Below are 16,550 nucleotides of genomic sequence, written 5' to 3' on the forward strand. Positions count from 1 at the left end.
ATTTCTCATTTTAGTTTGTTTCTGCTCCCACCCCTTAAAAAGTCTTCTCCTACTGAAGATTATGGACATTTGCCCTTTACAGAACAACATAGTTATTTATACATTTTATAACATCCAGATTCTTATATAGCACAAGTTTGATACTGAACAAGACTTCTCCAAAAAAAAACGTAATCCACAAAATGAGCAAACACTGCTTATTTAGCATTGCAATCTGTGTAACTAATAAAACTGTGTTGCAAAAAATTGTTTGACAATATCATAGGCTTAAAACAGATAGCTGAATATACCTCATAGTTTTTCAAAACTTCTTCTCCAGTCATGTATCTGTACAAACTTACTTTTTTTTTTCAAAAAGTCTATACCACTTTTCTTAACCTAAAACCTTCAAAAATTAAACTGACATATGATTCACACAGCCACAGACTATGACATTCTCTAGACACTGATATATTTCATTACAGGTTTGAACCTAAAGATGGAATCTCATTTTCAGATTCATCTCAAAACAACATTAATTTGTCTGTAGCTAGTTTTCTTAAAGGTTTTTTTTAAGTCTTTGTTCTGATTTCTGTTACTGACTGACCTATTCTGTCTTCTATCTGCCAGATAGATTTATAAGCCAATATAAGAGAAGAAGTTGTAAGAGACCATTGTCTCTCATGTACCTGTGCTGTCTAAACAGTAATATTTTCCAATGTTGTTCTTCTCCCCAGATGTTTCTTATGTGGTCATTATGGTCATGTTGAAGTGGACATTGTTACTTCTTGGTTGCGCTGGTCATCCTTCAAATATGAATGCCCAGTGCTAGAAAAACAAACATAGTCTATGAGTTTATTTACCCCAGGGCCTTTTCACACTGTGCAGTTTTAGCACTATACAGTTATAGCGCTAGGGCCTCAAAACCAAGGATTCCATAGGAAGTTGCCATGGCAGTGAAGTAAAATCATAGCACTATAACTGTACAGTGTGAAAAGACCCTGGTGAAACCAACAGCCAGATCTGCCTTCCAGCTCATGCTGGATTGTTAAGGGCTCACATGAATTTAATTTCCTTTTTCTCCATTACATCTGTCCCACTTGCATCTCTTAATATATATCTTCAAAAATGATATAAAAACCTTTTAAAATATTGGATTTTCAGTTAGATTTTCTAGTAACACATTCAGGGTCACCAAATGTCCTAACTTCAAAGGAGGACAAGGCACTGGAAAATGTAGGACATTACAAAATGAAAGCTAAAAATACTAATATAAATATAAATTCATGCATCTTAGTCATGCTCAAAATGGAGGACATTTTGGAATTCCTCCTGGACTGAAGGAAAAGGAGGACCTCCAGTCACTCTGAACACATTGGACCTGCACCTTTGCCTTTCTTCTTTTTTGGTGTGGTGTACATAGCCCTTCCATCCTCTAATTTTAAATAACACCTCAGTTTTTAAAGAAAATGACAGAAGCTTTCTTATTTTGCAGTCTCCCTTATTTATATCTCTCAACCTTAACCTATTACATGCAAAGGCTGGTGAAATTTCCCTCTTTCATCTCATGACTGTACCACAAAAACATATTTTAAACTTTACACGAATGCTCACTATTGGCAGTGCAGACAGAGATGCTAGAAGTCAGCAAATATCAATACCAAAAGCAGGCATGGGCAATCTATAATCTTTCCATTATTGTTGGACTGCAACTCCCATCAGCCTAGCATAGCTAACTGTGAGGAATTTTGGGAGCTTCAGTCCAGTAATATCCGAGGAGATACCTCTGACTAAATGCAAGTTCAGAAGACAATCCAAGATACAAAGACATGGTCTTTCAGAGAGGCAGTGGTAACATATCTGGGAACTGGACAGTGAGCATTGTTCTAGAAACTCTTTGCTGGTGCTGAAGGATTTTAAGCCTGAGCATCCAAAGCATTGTCCAGGGCATTGCTGTGGGCCATAAGAGTAATCTGAGGGGAAATCTACTCATATTAACACATAACCTTTACCCAGGGGCAGTCTTGTTTCTGAGGTAGGCAGTCTGATTTGTTCTTTTAGGTGCTTTCATTCCCTTAAATTGTGTTGTACAGTAGCTCAGTTTAGAGAAAGAGGAAGCTCTTCACTTCTCAAGTTGAAGGCTTAAATGCTGTCTCTCCCTAGAGTCCAAATCCTTGATATTTTTTCCCAGTTGTTTGGCTCACAGAGATTGAGGTCAGCCTCCAAAGAGTATTCCTCCAGAGAAGGTGCAACAGCCACAATTTCTATTGATTTGTGAAGTCAGGATGAAACCCAAGGCCTTTAATGGATTGAGACCACAAGGGATGAGATTAACCTTCTTCCAGCCATACTACTTCTATCATAAATATTATATGGCTTATGTCAAACATTTTCACATACCATATCCACTCCCCAATATGAACCTCCATGAGCCCTGAGAGGCCGCCTCTTCATCCCACCAGCTTCAGAGGTATGAGTGGTGGGGACATGAAATAGGGCCTTCTTGATAGCTTCCCCAGGCTCTGGCACGATCTTCCTAAGAAGGCTAGAATGACCTATCTTTGCAGACCTTCCATCAGCAAACTAAAGCCTTTTTTTAAAAAAAAAATAATAATGACAAGATGTTGAAAACAGAAGGTTTTTAAAGAATGAGCTTATAAGAGTATCCAGTATTATTTCTATTTTTTAATTGTACTGGTCCCTTAAAATGCTTTTATAATCTTTAACAGTATGTTTTAAATTGCTATAAATGATGTTGGTAGTTTAATACCAATTTAATTTTGATCTCTTGTATGTATTAATTGCATTGCATTTTAATTTGTAAGCCAGTTTTGAAGAAAAGCCAAAGTATAAACTAAGATAATAAATAATACTAGAAGTAATATTAATAAGACTGCAAACAATTTAGAAATTGAGAACCAATGGCGGGATACAGACGGGCAGGGGAAGACGTCTTGGAGGTGTATTCTGCTGAATACGGAGCCTCCAGACCGCCCGCCCCGGGGGCGTGCTTCAGGTGTCGGGGCTTCCACATGGGGGGCAGTGAAGGCGCCTCACCTGGGTCCGTTTCGGACCCGTAGCTTCTATACCGCCGCCTCGGAGGACGCCGCAAAGAAAGGGGCAGCTTCCGCACGGGCGGCTCAAACCGCGGCTTTTTTTTTTCCTTTGCCGGCTGGCGGATGCGCAGCTGCGCAGCTGCAGCGCTAAGCAGCGGCGGCAGAAAGCCTATGGGCACATTTAAAGTGCCCAAGCCCCTTTAAAACTTTTTCCCCCGCTCTGCCCAAGAACAATGGTGGTCTCCTGCCAGCTGGTGATCAGCTGGTGTTGGCATCCTTGTCCGCTTGCACTTTGCCAGTATCACCAGCATCATGGATGCCTCCTCTCCTTTGGTCCCCGCGCTCCTGCTGAATCTGCAATGCACAGCCACAGCTGTCTCTGCTGCCACCGCTGTCCCCCTGCCATCCCCCATCACCTCCCTTGTACATATGTAAATATTTACAGTTTTAGGGGTTTTTTATTGTTAGGTGAAAATGGCACAGGAATGTGTGTAGGGGTGCACTTTAAAGTCCAAACTTTCCAAGCAGCGCATGCGTACATGTTGCTCTAGGGTTAGGGTTAGGGTTACGAGTCTTAAAATGCGCTGCAGCTGTGCTGCAGCTTCCACACCTGCATGGCAGCGGACGCTGCAATTAAAGCCTGACTGCAAACTGCGCATGTTCCAAGACCCCAACTCATTATGCGACGCAGCAGACACGGAGCTTTTAAATGGGCAACTTAAATTAGCGGCGTAGCAATTCTGGTGTACCGGTGCAGCAGCTCTCATGGCTTCTTCCACTTCTCGATATGTGTCAGCATTCAGGTAGGACTGCTCCAGTTTCTGCAAAATGTTTGGCTGGGACCATATAGCTATAAGGTCAGCCATCTCCGCATGAGACCAAGACGTCCCCCTGCCTTTTTTCGGGGTGCTGGTGGATGGCTGTGCCATCCTGCCTGGTGGCAAAGGGGAGCTGCCGCACAGCTGTGCCAGGAGCAGCTGAACTGTGCCCGTTCCCAGGTGAAAATGGCGCAGGAATGTGTGTAGGGGGTCACTTTAAATTCCAAACTTTCCCTTATCACTTTCTACAACCAAAACATCCGCCGGCAAAACTTACAACTTCCCGCGATTCTAGCAACGCATGCGCACATGGAGCTCTAGGGTTAGGGTTATGAGACTTAATATGCGCCGCAGCTGTGCCGCAGCTTCCACAGCTGCATGGCAGCGGACGCTGCAATTAAAGCTTGACTGCAAACCACGCATGTCCCGGACCCCGACCCATTATGCGACGCAGCTGACATGGAGCTTTTAAACAGGCAACTTATATTTGCGGCGTAGCAATTCGGGCGTACCGGTGCAGCAGCTTACATACGGAGCTGCGCACGTACGCCGCAAATCAAAAAGAAGCGGAAAAAAGCAGCACCTTTTTAATGCCACGTCTTCCCGCTTGGGGCGTGCGGGCGGCGCGTTCATGACAGCATTCAGGTAAGGGCCGTCTGAAGGCTCTACCTTCATGACGTCATGAACACACCCCTTTTTGCCCGTCTGTATCCCGCCAATGTAGATTACTGTTCATGTAACTGAACTCAGTGGTTCTTAGTTCCAAGTGAACAACAAGGGAACTGTATTGTTAGACCTGTACTGGCCAGCCAATGCCTTTCCAGATTTGTAATTTTTTGCATTTTTATGCTCAGTTTTTGTATTGAAGCTTTAGTAATATATACTTATTTTAGTATACATAAATGCTACTCTCTGTTTCATCTAGAACACTGATTCCCAAACTGGACAGTACATCCTCTGCCCCCAGGGGCAGTGGAAGGGTCCAGGGGGGCTGTGGGGTGGAAAGGGGACAGTAGGGAGGCAATGAGAGCAAAGGGGGGTGGCATGGGGCCCTTCAGTCAAAGTATTCATGTGCGGGAAAGACAAGGGGAACCAGTGGTATTTAGGACCATTGTGGGGATGAGGATTACATTAAACTTCTTTTTAGGATCCCCAGAAAACCACCACACAGCCTTGCTGATTATTTTGTGTGGTGGTAATCTCCCAATCTTTGCCTGCCCAAGTGAGCCCACTCCCTTACCAGTGTCTTTCACTAGCAGTGGCAATTGGGGAACTTGTGCAAGGCTTGGGCACAGGGCACGGGGCATCACTTCTGTGGCACCAAGCAGCACAATTCTGGGACAGACTGGAGCAAAGGGTTAGAGCACATGGTGGAGGCAGAGAAGTGGGGGCAAAATGCAGCTTTCAGAACCTGTAGCCTTCCAGACATTACTGAATTCTCATCAACATTTACCAATGGCCATGTAGGCTGGGTTTGCTCCCAAAAACACATCTGGAGGGCCATGCACTCGCGAAATTATCTGCCTATCCCAGATGCAATCCTATCAATTTTATTTCAAATACTAATGACTTACAGGCATAGGCAACCCTTCACAAATATTTTGGACTACAGGTCCCATATACCCACAATAATAAGTCATCACTGATTTTGGAAATTGTAGTCTAAGATATCTAGAAAGCTAGATGGCATATCTATCAAAACCCTTTATATTAAGGTATAAAAGAATGACCTTTCAAGTTTGGTTGTTCAGGATACCTGGGATCATAAATCTCTACACAAAGAACAAACATCCTCCTCTATCACAGAGGCTATTGCATCAGATGTCAGTACCAGTTTCTTTTTTGGAACAAAATAAAAGAGAGGGAACAGAATGGGGTCACCAGATAAATTTGTTTTTGTTTGGGCATTTATTTTCCAACAGTAACAATGCTATTACCCCTATCCAGTTTTAGAAAAACTATATTCAGACTCATTCCACATCACTCAGGTTTATTCATTGTTTTCCCAAAAGAGAATTTACCACCACCTCCTCTTCACTTTTGTAATGTTAAAAGAATTATTCCATTATTTATCTGGATCCACCAGTGATAAGGATGCAATACAGGGACAGGCAATTTTGTTAGGGTTGGGGATCAAATGTTTACCCATCACAGACCACACCAGAAATGGCAAACAATATTTTAAATAGAAAAAAAGGGGGGGAGGGGGCTAAGAGTAATCTACTTTTAATTTTGCAAGCTGGGTTTGAGACTTGGGAGTAATGACTTGTTTAAAGGGGGGAAAATATCACTCCTGGGGATTTTTAGGAGCAGAAAAGCTTTCTAAAATCTCCAGTGTGGTGGGAATCAGTGGGAGCGTCCAGGAACCAGTGGTAGCTGGTATGGTAAATCCATACCTGGAGATCAGCGTTCAAATCCCCACTCGGCCATGGAATTCCACTGGATGACCTTGGGCAAGTCATGCACTCTCAGCCTCAAAGGAAGGCAGAGGCAAACCTTTCTAAACAAATCTTGCCTAGAAACCCCTTTGATAAGGACACTTTAGGGTCACCATACGTCAGAAACAATTTGAAGGTACACAATAACAAAGACCACTGATAATGAAATTGACGTGTTCCTGAACATTATTTCTTTAACTTTTTTTTTAACCAGAGGCAGAAATAAAAGGATAGAAATAGATTCTTACACCACAAAAAAGAACACTTCAACATGTTTCAGTAAAACTAAAAAATATGCACATGTGAAAGGTCAAGTAAGCATTCTGAAGACCACTTGAAACCTTTTTCTAAAATGTATCCAAGGATATTTTTTTTCCTCCCTTTTATCAGCTTCCAATTACTTTTTTTTTCATTTTGGTGGCAAAAGTTTATAAATTTATATTTTTTTTAAATAAGGTGGTGTGTGCTTTCAAGTCATTTTTGACTTATGACTACCTTAAGGTGAACCTATACTAAGGTTTTCTTGGCAAGCTTCTTCAGAAGGGGTTAGCCATTGCCATCATCTGAGGCTGAGAGAGTGTGACATGCCCAAGATCACCCAGTGGGTTCCCATGGGCGAGCAGGGATTCAAATCCTGGTCTCCACAGTCATAATCAGACACTGAAATCACACCATGCTGGATCAGAAAAATTGAGATTTCTGGTATGTGAAAAGTAAAGTAACACTTTCATCACATGACCAGTAGCAAAAAGCAGTGAGATCAAAGCATTGTTCAAAGGAGGAAACCCGTTTTCTGTTCCATAATGTTTCTGGGTGAATATGAACCAAGTTAGTCACTAAAAATATGCCAGTTGCAAATCAAATTGAGTTAATGCATCACTTATTGTGGAATGGAGTCTAAGTCGAGCCAGTGAAGTGACTTGAGTCTGACTTGAATCTGAGTCAATCGATCTGAGTCTACATCACTGCCTAGAGGCAATCCCTGGCATCTTTCAAAGGTATTTTAGATTGCTCTGATACACAAAAGGCTTCCAGAATCACTTAAATAAGATCAATAATGGACAGGACATGATAAGGAAAAAGGGAATCAGGAAGGGAAAGGACAGCATGTCCCTCAGCTGTGAGTTCTTAACATTATAGTGTTAGCATTAATAATCACCAAATGAAAGAGTTGGAAGAAACCACATGACAAGCTGAAAGGGAAACCATTCAAGAGGACTGGCTAAACTGAGTGAAATCTGTCATCAGAATTCACAGAATAGGCCGTTCTTTCCATCTATTTCTATGACACAGCATGATGGAACGACTGCTACTGCATAGACTGAAAATTTTATGTATTATTCAGAACCTAGGAACATTATTTTTGGACTGCAGTATCCAACTTGGGTTTGTGGTCCAAAAATGGAACAATGCTAAGCTCCAATACCAAGTAAAAATACTAATAGTAGTAGTTGCTGTTGTTCTAGGGAAAGGTTTACACAGCTGAATTTACAAAATTGTGATTTTCACCCAATTCACATTTGGGGTAAGACGTACAAAGCTGATAGTTGAAGCAAGACCTAATCCAGAGACGCTCTTGTGAAAACAGCCAATTTTTAACTTGCCATTAGATTTTTTTAAAAAAAAATATATTAATTTCAGAAGTCCCCAAAGAAAAGGTTATGGATTCCCTCCTCCCCAGCATTTTGTGGGTTCATACATTCATTTACTACCTCTTTTTCCATTATTACTTCCCTGATAAGATAAGACAAACACTTGATTCATGTGTTCCCCACATGCATTCTAATCCTGTTAAGAAAGAAGAATGGGACTGCACTTACTGACCATACCCCACTCTGTACAACTCTGTTTTGGCCTTATTGTTCTTGAGTCATTGGAGAATGAAAGGTCTGTATCAACAAGCCTGTTCCACTCATATTATTTCCCTTTGAAGCATAATGAAGTAGGCTGTAGACAACAAAAATAAAATATGCTGAACCAAATTTGTCTTAAAGATGTTTAAAAACTCCTTTCTTTTTCTACAACACCACAATGGCAGCACTTTTAACTGCTGTGGCTCCAGGTAACTGAATCCTGGGATTTGTAGTTTTGCAAGGTACTCTGAATCCCCTGCAATAGTTCAGGGGACAGCACTAGAATTCTAAGTGTCTCATCCACCTACAAACCTCAAGATCCCATTTAATGAAACCATGAAATTTAAAATGGTATCAAACCGCTCTAACAGTAAAGGTGCAGATATACTCTTAGCACCCCCTAAATGTGGAAGGTTCTAAATCATGGTGCAACCTTACAAGGAAATACCAGGCTCTCTTTCCTGCCTGGTTAAATGAGGAGCATCAAGAACATCCCCACTCTCCCCCATCATGGGATGGGAATCATGTGAGGTGAGATGCAGTTTTATATGTAGATGCAGTTTTACATGTAATTTAAGCAAACACCTGCAGCTGTTATGTGAAAACAACACTGTGTGCATGCCCCTCAAATATATTGTAAGCCTTTGTTTTTATTGTTGTATATCACACAAAGCCAGAAAGCTATCAAAATTCTTGCAATTCTTAACATCATGTCTCATTTTTGTTACAATGCTCAATACTGAATCTTATCAGAACATCAATTAAGCATCAGTTGCCAAGCTGAACAATTCTAAAATAGCCTGAACATAAACAAACCATTGTGCTTAAGAATATAAAGCCCATGAAGCACTATATATTTGTTTTCTGTTAAGAAACTACAAATACTTTAAGAAGTCACATACTGGCAGTTTCTAACAGCTCATACCAATCCTTCTTTGTTATTGAAGAATGCAAGGAGGTTCAATTGGAGCCACTGATTTACAGTCTTATTATTTGCATTAAATTATTTTCATATGAGTTATTTTTTATCTTGTCTTTGAACAGATCCCATTCCCTTTTTGTTAATTCTTTCCATATTTTTAATAATCTATGTCACCTGTTTTGCCTTATCTTTCCTAAAATAAAATGAGTAGGACCGAACATACTGAGGAAACATCCATGCTTATATTTTTCCCTAGCAGTCACTTTCATCTCTTCATTTTTCATTGGACCTTTTGATCATTTCTGGATGGCAAGAGACTGGAGTCCACTACCATGACCAGGAGTTTGTATTCAGACATGAACACATATGGATCTCCTGCATATAAAGTGGGTGGATATCTGTAGTCATTCTGTTGCAAGGATGTTATCCATATGTGGAAAGGAATGTCTTCTTTGCTGTAATATTTCAGGAAGCAGACCATTTGGGAAACTTGCTGTGTGCACAGGAGGCTAGAAAAGAGGCTAGATCAAAGAGGAAGTATTCCACTGACTACAGAAAGAGAAACAGAATTTATTGCTGGATCAAAGAGCTTAGAAACAACTTATTACTAATAATGTTATTAATTCCTTTTCCCAATAACTAAGCTCTAGTTACACTATACCTGCTATACTATATACTATACTATAGTACTATATAATACTATAATTGCTATAATTTAGTGAGAGAGAGATTTACACCTTTTATAATGTAGCTGTTACTTTCCTAGGGATGAAACACACGAGCAAAATAAAGCAGCTTCCAGCCGCTTTGAAGGCAGGGTGTTTATTATTTATTTTAAAATTTTGGAAACAAAATGTGCATGTAACAATAACAATGTGCATGTAATATCTGTTCACGTCTTGTGGCTCTCAGGCTTCTGAAGTTTAGCCTATGTGGCTCTTACAATAAATAAGTTGGCCATTCCCTGTTATAAAGCATGACTTATCATTATGGAGTTGGAAAGGACTGCAAGGTGCTTCTAATCCAGCTCCCTGTGCAATGCGGAAGTACACAGCTAAAGCACTCCTGGAAAAAAGCTATCCAACTGTTGTTTAAAGGAAGTTATTCCACTGTCAAACAGCTTGTACTATAAAGACATTCTTCATAATATTTAGGTGGAATCTTTCTTCTTGAAATTTGAATCCATTTGTTCGTGTTCTAGTCTACAGAAGAAAACATGTTCACTTCATCTTCAACATGACAACCAACTACAGTCCTTGCAAATTCCTTTACTAGTGACCCTCCTAAGTAGTTCTGGTGGAAGCTGTAGGCCAAAACAGTTGGAGAGTTAAATTTTCCCCACTTTTGTTTCGCAGCATTAGAAAGATGATATCAATACTTCTGCAAAATCAGAGGTTCGCTCTGAAGCCAGTGCATTTCATCACTTTGCATTTACTGGAATATTAGTTCTGGCCCAAGAACAAGTTCAAGTATTACTGGAAGTCCACCTTGCAACACAACAACGCAATACTTAAATAACCACTTAGACTGAAGCCAAGTTCTATTGAAATATTTCAGATTCGTATTTCATTCCTGTGGAGCTGAATATTAAAAAGGTCAAAGCAATAACATGATCAGAAAAGGCAATAAGAATCTTTAAAGTAAACAATTGGTGTTGAGTTGCAGGGTATTTACTATTCCATTACACAAATACTGCCAAAGGAAAACAAGAAACTACATCCAGATGCTATATTACTTGGATAGATTTGTTTTTTAAATATGATGCAATTTATCACTTGTACTAATAATCTGGTACGAATGAAAAAAAAACCAAAAGCAAAATTGCTTTTCAACCACAAAAAAGTCATCATGCTGACAAAAAAAAATACCACAGTACCAATTTTCTTCTCACATGAAGTAGTCATGGAAACTAATCTGGGTAATATAGCAACAACTCTTTTTTTTCTAAATTTAGAGGTCATTTAAACTTAAATGTCACTTTTAAAAAAACAGTAAGCCTGTAGGCAAGGTTTGTTCTTTTTAACTTAATTATGTTGCTGACCCCAGCTTTTCAGACAATTTAAAGTAAAGATATAATAGAGAAAAACATTTGGCACAGGCAAAGATGAAAACTGCAAAGTTTCTTATATCTATGTAGAAAACTGTACAACTGCCAACCTAAAGACTATAGTGTTATGTACACCTTTAAAAGCATTTTGTCCCAAAACTGGCCACTCTGGTGTAAATCTGCTTCTAACCCTTAGGTTTCTTATTAATACACAAAGTCGGATTACTTCTTGTGATCAGATTACTACGGAGCAGATTTTATAGAAGAAGATGATTCTGAAATAAAGCTATTAAGTCTCTCAAAACCAGCTTAGTCAAAACTATAATATGCTTTCACAACTATGCTTGTATAAGTAGGAAATTCAAAAGAGATATCCCTTTTGGACAAAGTTAATCTTTGCAGTAAAAATGTACAGGAAAAGAAATATTAGAGAAAGAATATTTGAGAAAAACAGTTTTACATTTACTGGCAAATTAATCTGGTGTCATAGGGGAATATCATTTTCAGGAGACAAAAGAAAACTCACTATTTTGCCCCTATACTAAATTTCAGTGGAGGAAATGCTAAAATGCTACACATTATATCAGAATAAAGTAGGATCCATTCATTCTTCTTATTCTTCTTTTTAAATTAAACTTTTTAAAACCTGGAAACTTGTTGCAAACTGCCAATATTCAGGAATAAATGCCAGAGAGCCTTTGAAGTCCACTATTACTAAAATCCACAAAAGGCAGGGAGTTTCCAAGATCTACTATGCAAAGAGCTTTTTGTTGCTTCTATGCAAATAGTTGTTTTTGAAAAAGAGAAAAAGCTAGTTTTCTTGTGATGGGATCGCTTCACACATACGATTCCCACTGATAGGGAACAGAGATTCAAAATAAAACTTGTAAGAGTTATTTTTAGATTACTATAATTCCCAGAATTCTCCAGTTACCATGCTGAAGGATTCTGGGAACACTGTCCAAGTTCTGGTTCAGAATTGTGTATCCAGTTCTCAATGCCATTTGTGATAGAATGGCTATTCATGCCAAGGGCTCCCTGTTTCAGGTTCAATAGTCTTGGCTCATTGACTTTTGTATATGTACCATTATGGAAATGTGTCATGACAGAATTCTTTCTGATGATAACAGTAACACTGTAGTTTGTCTTCATTTAAGTGTCTAAGTATTTAAGAATAAATTTTCAAAATATGTTTTTGATCTACAGTTTTCTTGGCACTTCATCCTAAATGTTGAAGACTATATATTCAAAGGAAACATAATCAAAATGGTCTATTAATTAAAAAAGAAAAGGGGAGATAATGCTTGGTTATCTATCTATATATTCCAGATATTTTTGTTGCTTGTGATTTTGTAGCCTAATCGGGCAGTGTTAGGAAATTTCTTTTTCAACATCATAATATGGTTGTCTCATTCTCTTTGGATGCGTCTGTTGCATATTTCAAACCAGGCCAACTTATTCTGGATTCCAGATGTGGTGGATATCCAGTAAAGCTGTAGCCTACTTAAAAACCCTCACCCACATCTGTTTCCATGCAAAATGGAGGTGCCTTGCCCTGAGAAGTACATCAGCACATTGACCAGCAGCCCAAAATCACACATTAATCCAAAGGCATCTAGGAATGGTCTGTCTCACCTGCTCCACACATGTAAAATTGCATTCATGGCCAAATTTCTGGCTTTTACTCAGCTTTATGAATGCTTTAAATTACAGGCAGAAAATGCACATTATTCAAAGGAGAGGCCACATCTACCCACTGCCGGAGGGAGATATAATTTGTATACTCCTCCGCCCAAAAATTATGTCAGTTTCCCACCTGCAGATGTAGACTTAGACTTTTAGACACAGACGTTTCAGGCTGAAGACAGATGCAATTTAAAGTAGACCTTAGAATGTTATTTTCAAAAAGCAATTTGTTGCCCGTTGCTTTTTAAAAATTAAATCATTACCATTACTTGTGTTCATTTTCACTTGCTTAAAAAAAACAAAATACACAAAAATGCATATACATCTCACCAATGTCCCTATCAATAGTAAAATGCTACACATTCCACTAAAATGAAGCAAATGAGTTATCCAGTATTCTGGGGTTTTTTAATAAACTGCCAGTTACCTATTGGGGTTCCTGTATTTATTTAACAGTTACAAGGCTTCCTCCAAGAAAGGGGACATTTAGACTTTTCACACTCTCAATGAAAAAGTCTCCTTACTGCTTCCAATGCACAATTCTTTCAGTTTAGACTCCAGTCATCCAGTGAATGCAGCATCTCTTAGAGGTTCTTGTAACACGTTTATTCCACTCTGTAATCTGAAGAAAAAATGGATAATTCTACATCATTCTCATCAGCTCGTGTCTGCTCACCAGCTCAGCAACACCTCTACATCCTCAACCCTCTCCTCCCCTCAAAGGTATCTAGATGTTTAACACCTGAGACAGGAGGAAGAATCAACTTGAGAATGAAGCAGTGGTGGAGCAGAGATGACTGTGAACCTCCAAGAGATGCTGGATTTACTGGAGTCTAAAGTTAATAGCAACTGAAAGCATGGTGCATTGACAGCAGTAAGGAGAATGTTTTTCATTGAGAGTGTGAAAAGTCTAAATGTCCCCTTTCTTGGAGGAAACCCTATAACTGTTAAATAAATACAAGAACCCCAATAGGTAAGTGTTTTGATGTGTTATACAATGGAAAGAATTAGAGCTGGTGTTCAACCTTTGCATCCACTCTGGGTATAGAGAAAAATGTGTACCAATGATGAATGGACAATAAGATGGATCATAAACATGGGAACAGGTAGGATGTACATGGACTGTTGCTCAAAGTGATTCCGTAGTTATGAGAAGTTACAAATAAAAGCAACCTATCTAAGAGACAACCACCAATGCGACTGTTAATGGCGCACACATGCGCGCGCACACAGTAAGTTATGTAAATTCAACAGATTCAATTGACCTATGCTTGTTGAGACTAAAAACTGGATTTATGCCAAGGACAATATAATGTCAACTTGCATTAAGACCAGGATCAAGAAGCAATATTGGAAAATACCAGGACCATTGCATAGAATGCTGAAGAAAAAAGAACACAAGTCAAATATCCATTAATATATTCATATACTCACTGGTTTAATTCTACATCCAGGATGAAAGACGATCCAAAAGCATCAACCTGGAAGCTCGCTCGGGCAATATGAGTGGACTGCAATGTTAAAATAATTGAAATGTGTTAATTAGCACTGAATCTATTCCCAGTGTTTTATTCCAAACAGAGCTTGGGAAAGTTGCTTTTTTCCTTTCCTTTTCTTTGTGTGTGTGTGTGTGTGTGCGTATGTCTGTGTGGGGTTTTTTTGCCATGTTGGCTTGGGATTCTGGGGATTGTTTTTAAAAAGGAACTTTTCCAAGTTCTGATTCTATAATAGAAAGAAAGAGGGTTTAGCATCAACACAAATATACAGAAGCACATTATTCTGATCAGTGACATAGGACTAGATTTTGCAGAAAGGCACCCTTGGTTAAACCGTATCAGTTAAGATAAATGTTCTCTGCAAAACAATACTTATTTTACAGTAAACAATGCAGTGCAAAGGAAAGCTCCAAAACTACTGACTGAAATAACTATTCACTTGTAATAAATTCCTTTCCCTACAACAAAGATATAATTCAATCACAAGAATAATGTAACAATAAACATTCTTTTGCAAAGTAAATATCATGTAAATTACTGTTATACTCAAGGAATGTGGACTCACTAAATGGAAGAAGAGCAGCATCACAGGGTACAAGTGTTGGGCCATGTTATGCCTTTTGTAGTTGTGTCATGCTCTAGTGTGGATGCTGAGGTGACAGAATGCGAGAAAATTCAGTTTTGTACCACTGGCCAGCAGGTTGCAGCGTTCAGGTTGTAGCATTTAGATTCATTTTTTAAAAGTAGCTGGAAAGGATCTATTCTATGTAGTAATCCCTAATTACTTTTGAGAATGAGAAAACACTGATATTTTAAAAAATAAAACAATAATTTTGCGAAGGGGTGTAAAGGGATCCCTTTGCATACTGATTTTCCACTCTAACATGGATATACCACTGAACTAAAATTTTGTTGTTATTTGCTATCAAGCCAACTTCAATTTATGGATTTGGATTTATTGCTATCAAGCTGACTTCATTATACCCTATGAAAGAGAGACCTCCTAGATTCCCAGTCCTCAATTGCCCTGCTGAAGTCCATGTTATGTTTCTTTAATTTACTACTCTTTCTCTTGGCCTGCTAATCGGCACTTGAAAGATGATCATGCTGCTTTCCACAAGGCATGTTGTATTCTCAGGGCAGAGACCTAAAAATGGCTATTTAGGAGGCATTCTCCTTAAAACAACCAAAGATTGTGGTTCTTCGTGGAAAATTCAGTCTGTTGTAATTCTATGGAAGAAAGTAATATCTTTAAGAGGAATTTAAAGGGGGAGGGAATAGCACAGCAGGAAGTGAGAAAATGGATACAGACCAAATCCAAAAATTACTGCACAGTGAAATAGCACTGGAAAGACTTTCTGGCTGACCCTCACATATAAATTAGAGGGCTATTTGACCAGACGCTGCTGTCTGCCTAAAAGGCTTATTACTGGAAGCCTGTTCAGAGGCCTTCAATGAATACATCCTGATTTTATTGAGGAAGGAGCCTTCCTCAGTAAGGAAAGACTTCCCAATTACACCCCAAAGCCTGTTCAGGAACTGGCAACTGGGAAGCAGTGGCTGCCTAGGAGGGGAGAAAAAGAATTCGAAGGAAGAGCAGAATTTGAGAAAGCTACTTTTTGGACTACAACATCCAGACTCCACTGCCAGCAGAGCAACTTGTAGAACATGGATTTCTCATGAACTGACCCACCTCCTTGCTTCTGTTGGCAGAATTTTGCACCAGTTAATGGACCTATCAGGTCTTTCTGGGAAGCCCACTAGCAGATTTTGAAGGTAATAGCCCCAATGCTTCCTCCTTTAAATCTAGAACAGCATTTCTATGTTGCCTTTCCACCATGAATCTTCATAATCCATCCAGGCCAGTGGCTTAGATCACCAAATAAAATTAATGATGCATTACATCAGGGGTTCCCAACCTGGGGGTCGCGACCCCTGTGGGGGTCGCTCGACCCTTTATCGGAGGTCGCCAGGTTGAGAATCCCCCTGCCTCCCCCCTCCCCTTCTACCTGCGGGCGCCGGCGCTGGCACAGACACCGCGCAGGGAGAAAAGAAGGAGGAGGGAGCCTCGACACCATTCCCTTCTCTCTGCGGCTGCCAGGCACTCGCGGGGAGAGGGGGATGGGGTCGGGGCTCCTTCCTCCTCCCCTTCTCTCCGTGGCTGCCAGGCACCCTCAGAGAGAAGGCGTCGGGCCTCCCTCCTCCTCCCCTCCTCTCTACGTTTGCCAGGCACCTGTGGGGAGAAGGGGACGGGG

The 16,550-nt window shown here is 39.8% G+C and overlaps 1 protein-coding gene across 6 annotated transcripts in view; it reads right to left on the minus strand.

The window, feature by feature from the left end:
* LOC149309919 (disintegrin and metalloproteinase domain-containing protein 22-like) overlaps window positions 1-16,550 on the minus strand; it is a 162,424-nt gene that overhangs the window by 121,263 nt on the left and 24,611 nt on the right. For all 6 annotated transcript variants that reach the window (XM_089533277.1, XM_089533275.1, XM_089533281.1 and 3 more), the window contains exon 3: window positions 14,234-14,310. In XM_089533277.1, coding sequence (XP_089389403.1) covers window positions 14,234-14,310 — 77 coding nt within the window. The remainder of the gene's footprint in view (window positions 1-14,233; window positions 14,311-16,550) is intronic.

This window comes from Sceloporus occidentalis, unplaced genomic scaffold, assembly GCF_023333645.1.
Source record: "Sceloporus occidentalis isolate IW3139 unplaced genomic scaffold, rSceOcc1.0.p SCAF_7, whole genome shotgun sequence".
Taxonomy (NCBI): domain Eukaryota; kingdom Metazoa; phylum Chordata; class Lepidosauria; order Squamata; family Phrynosomatidae; genus Sceloporus; species Sceloporus occidentalis.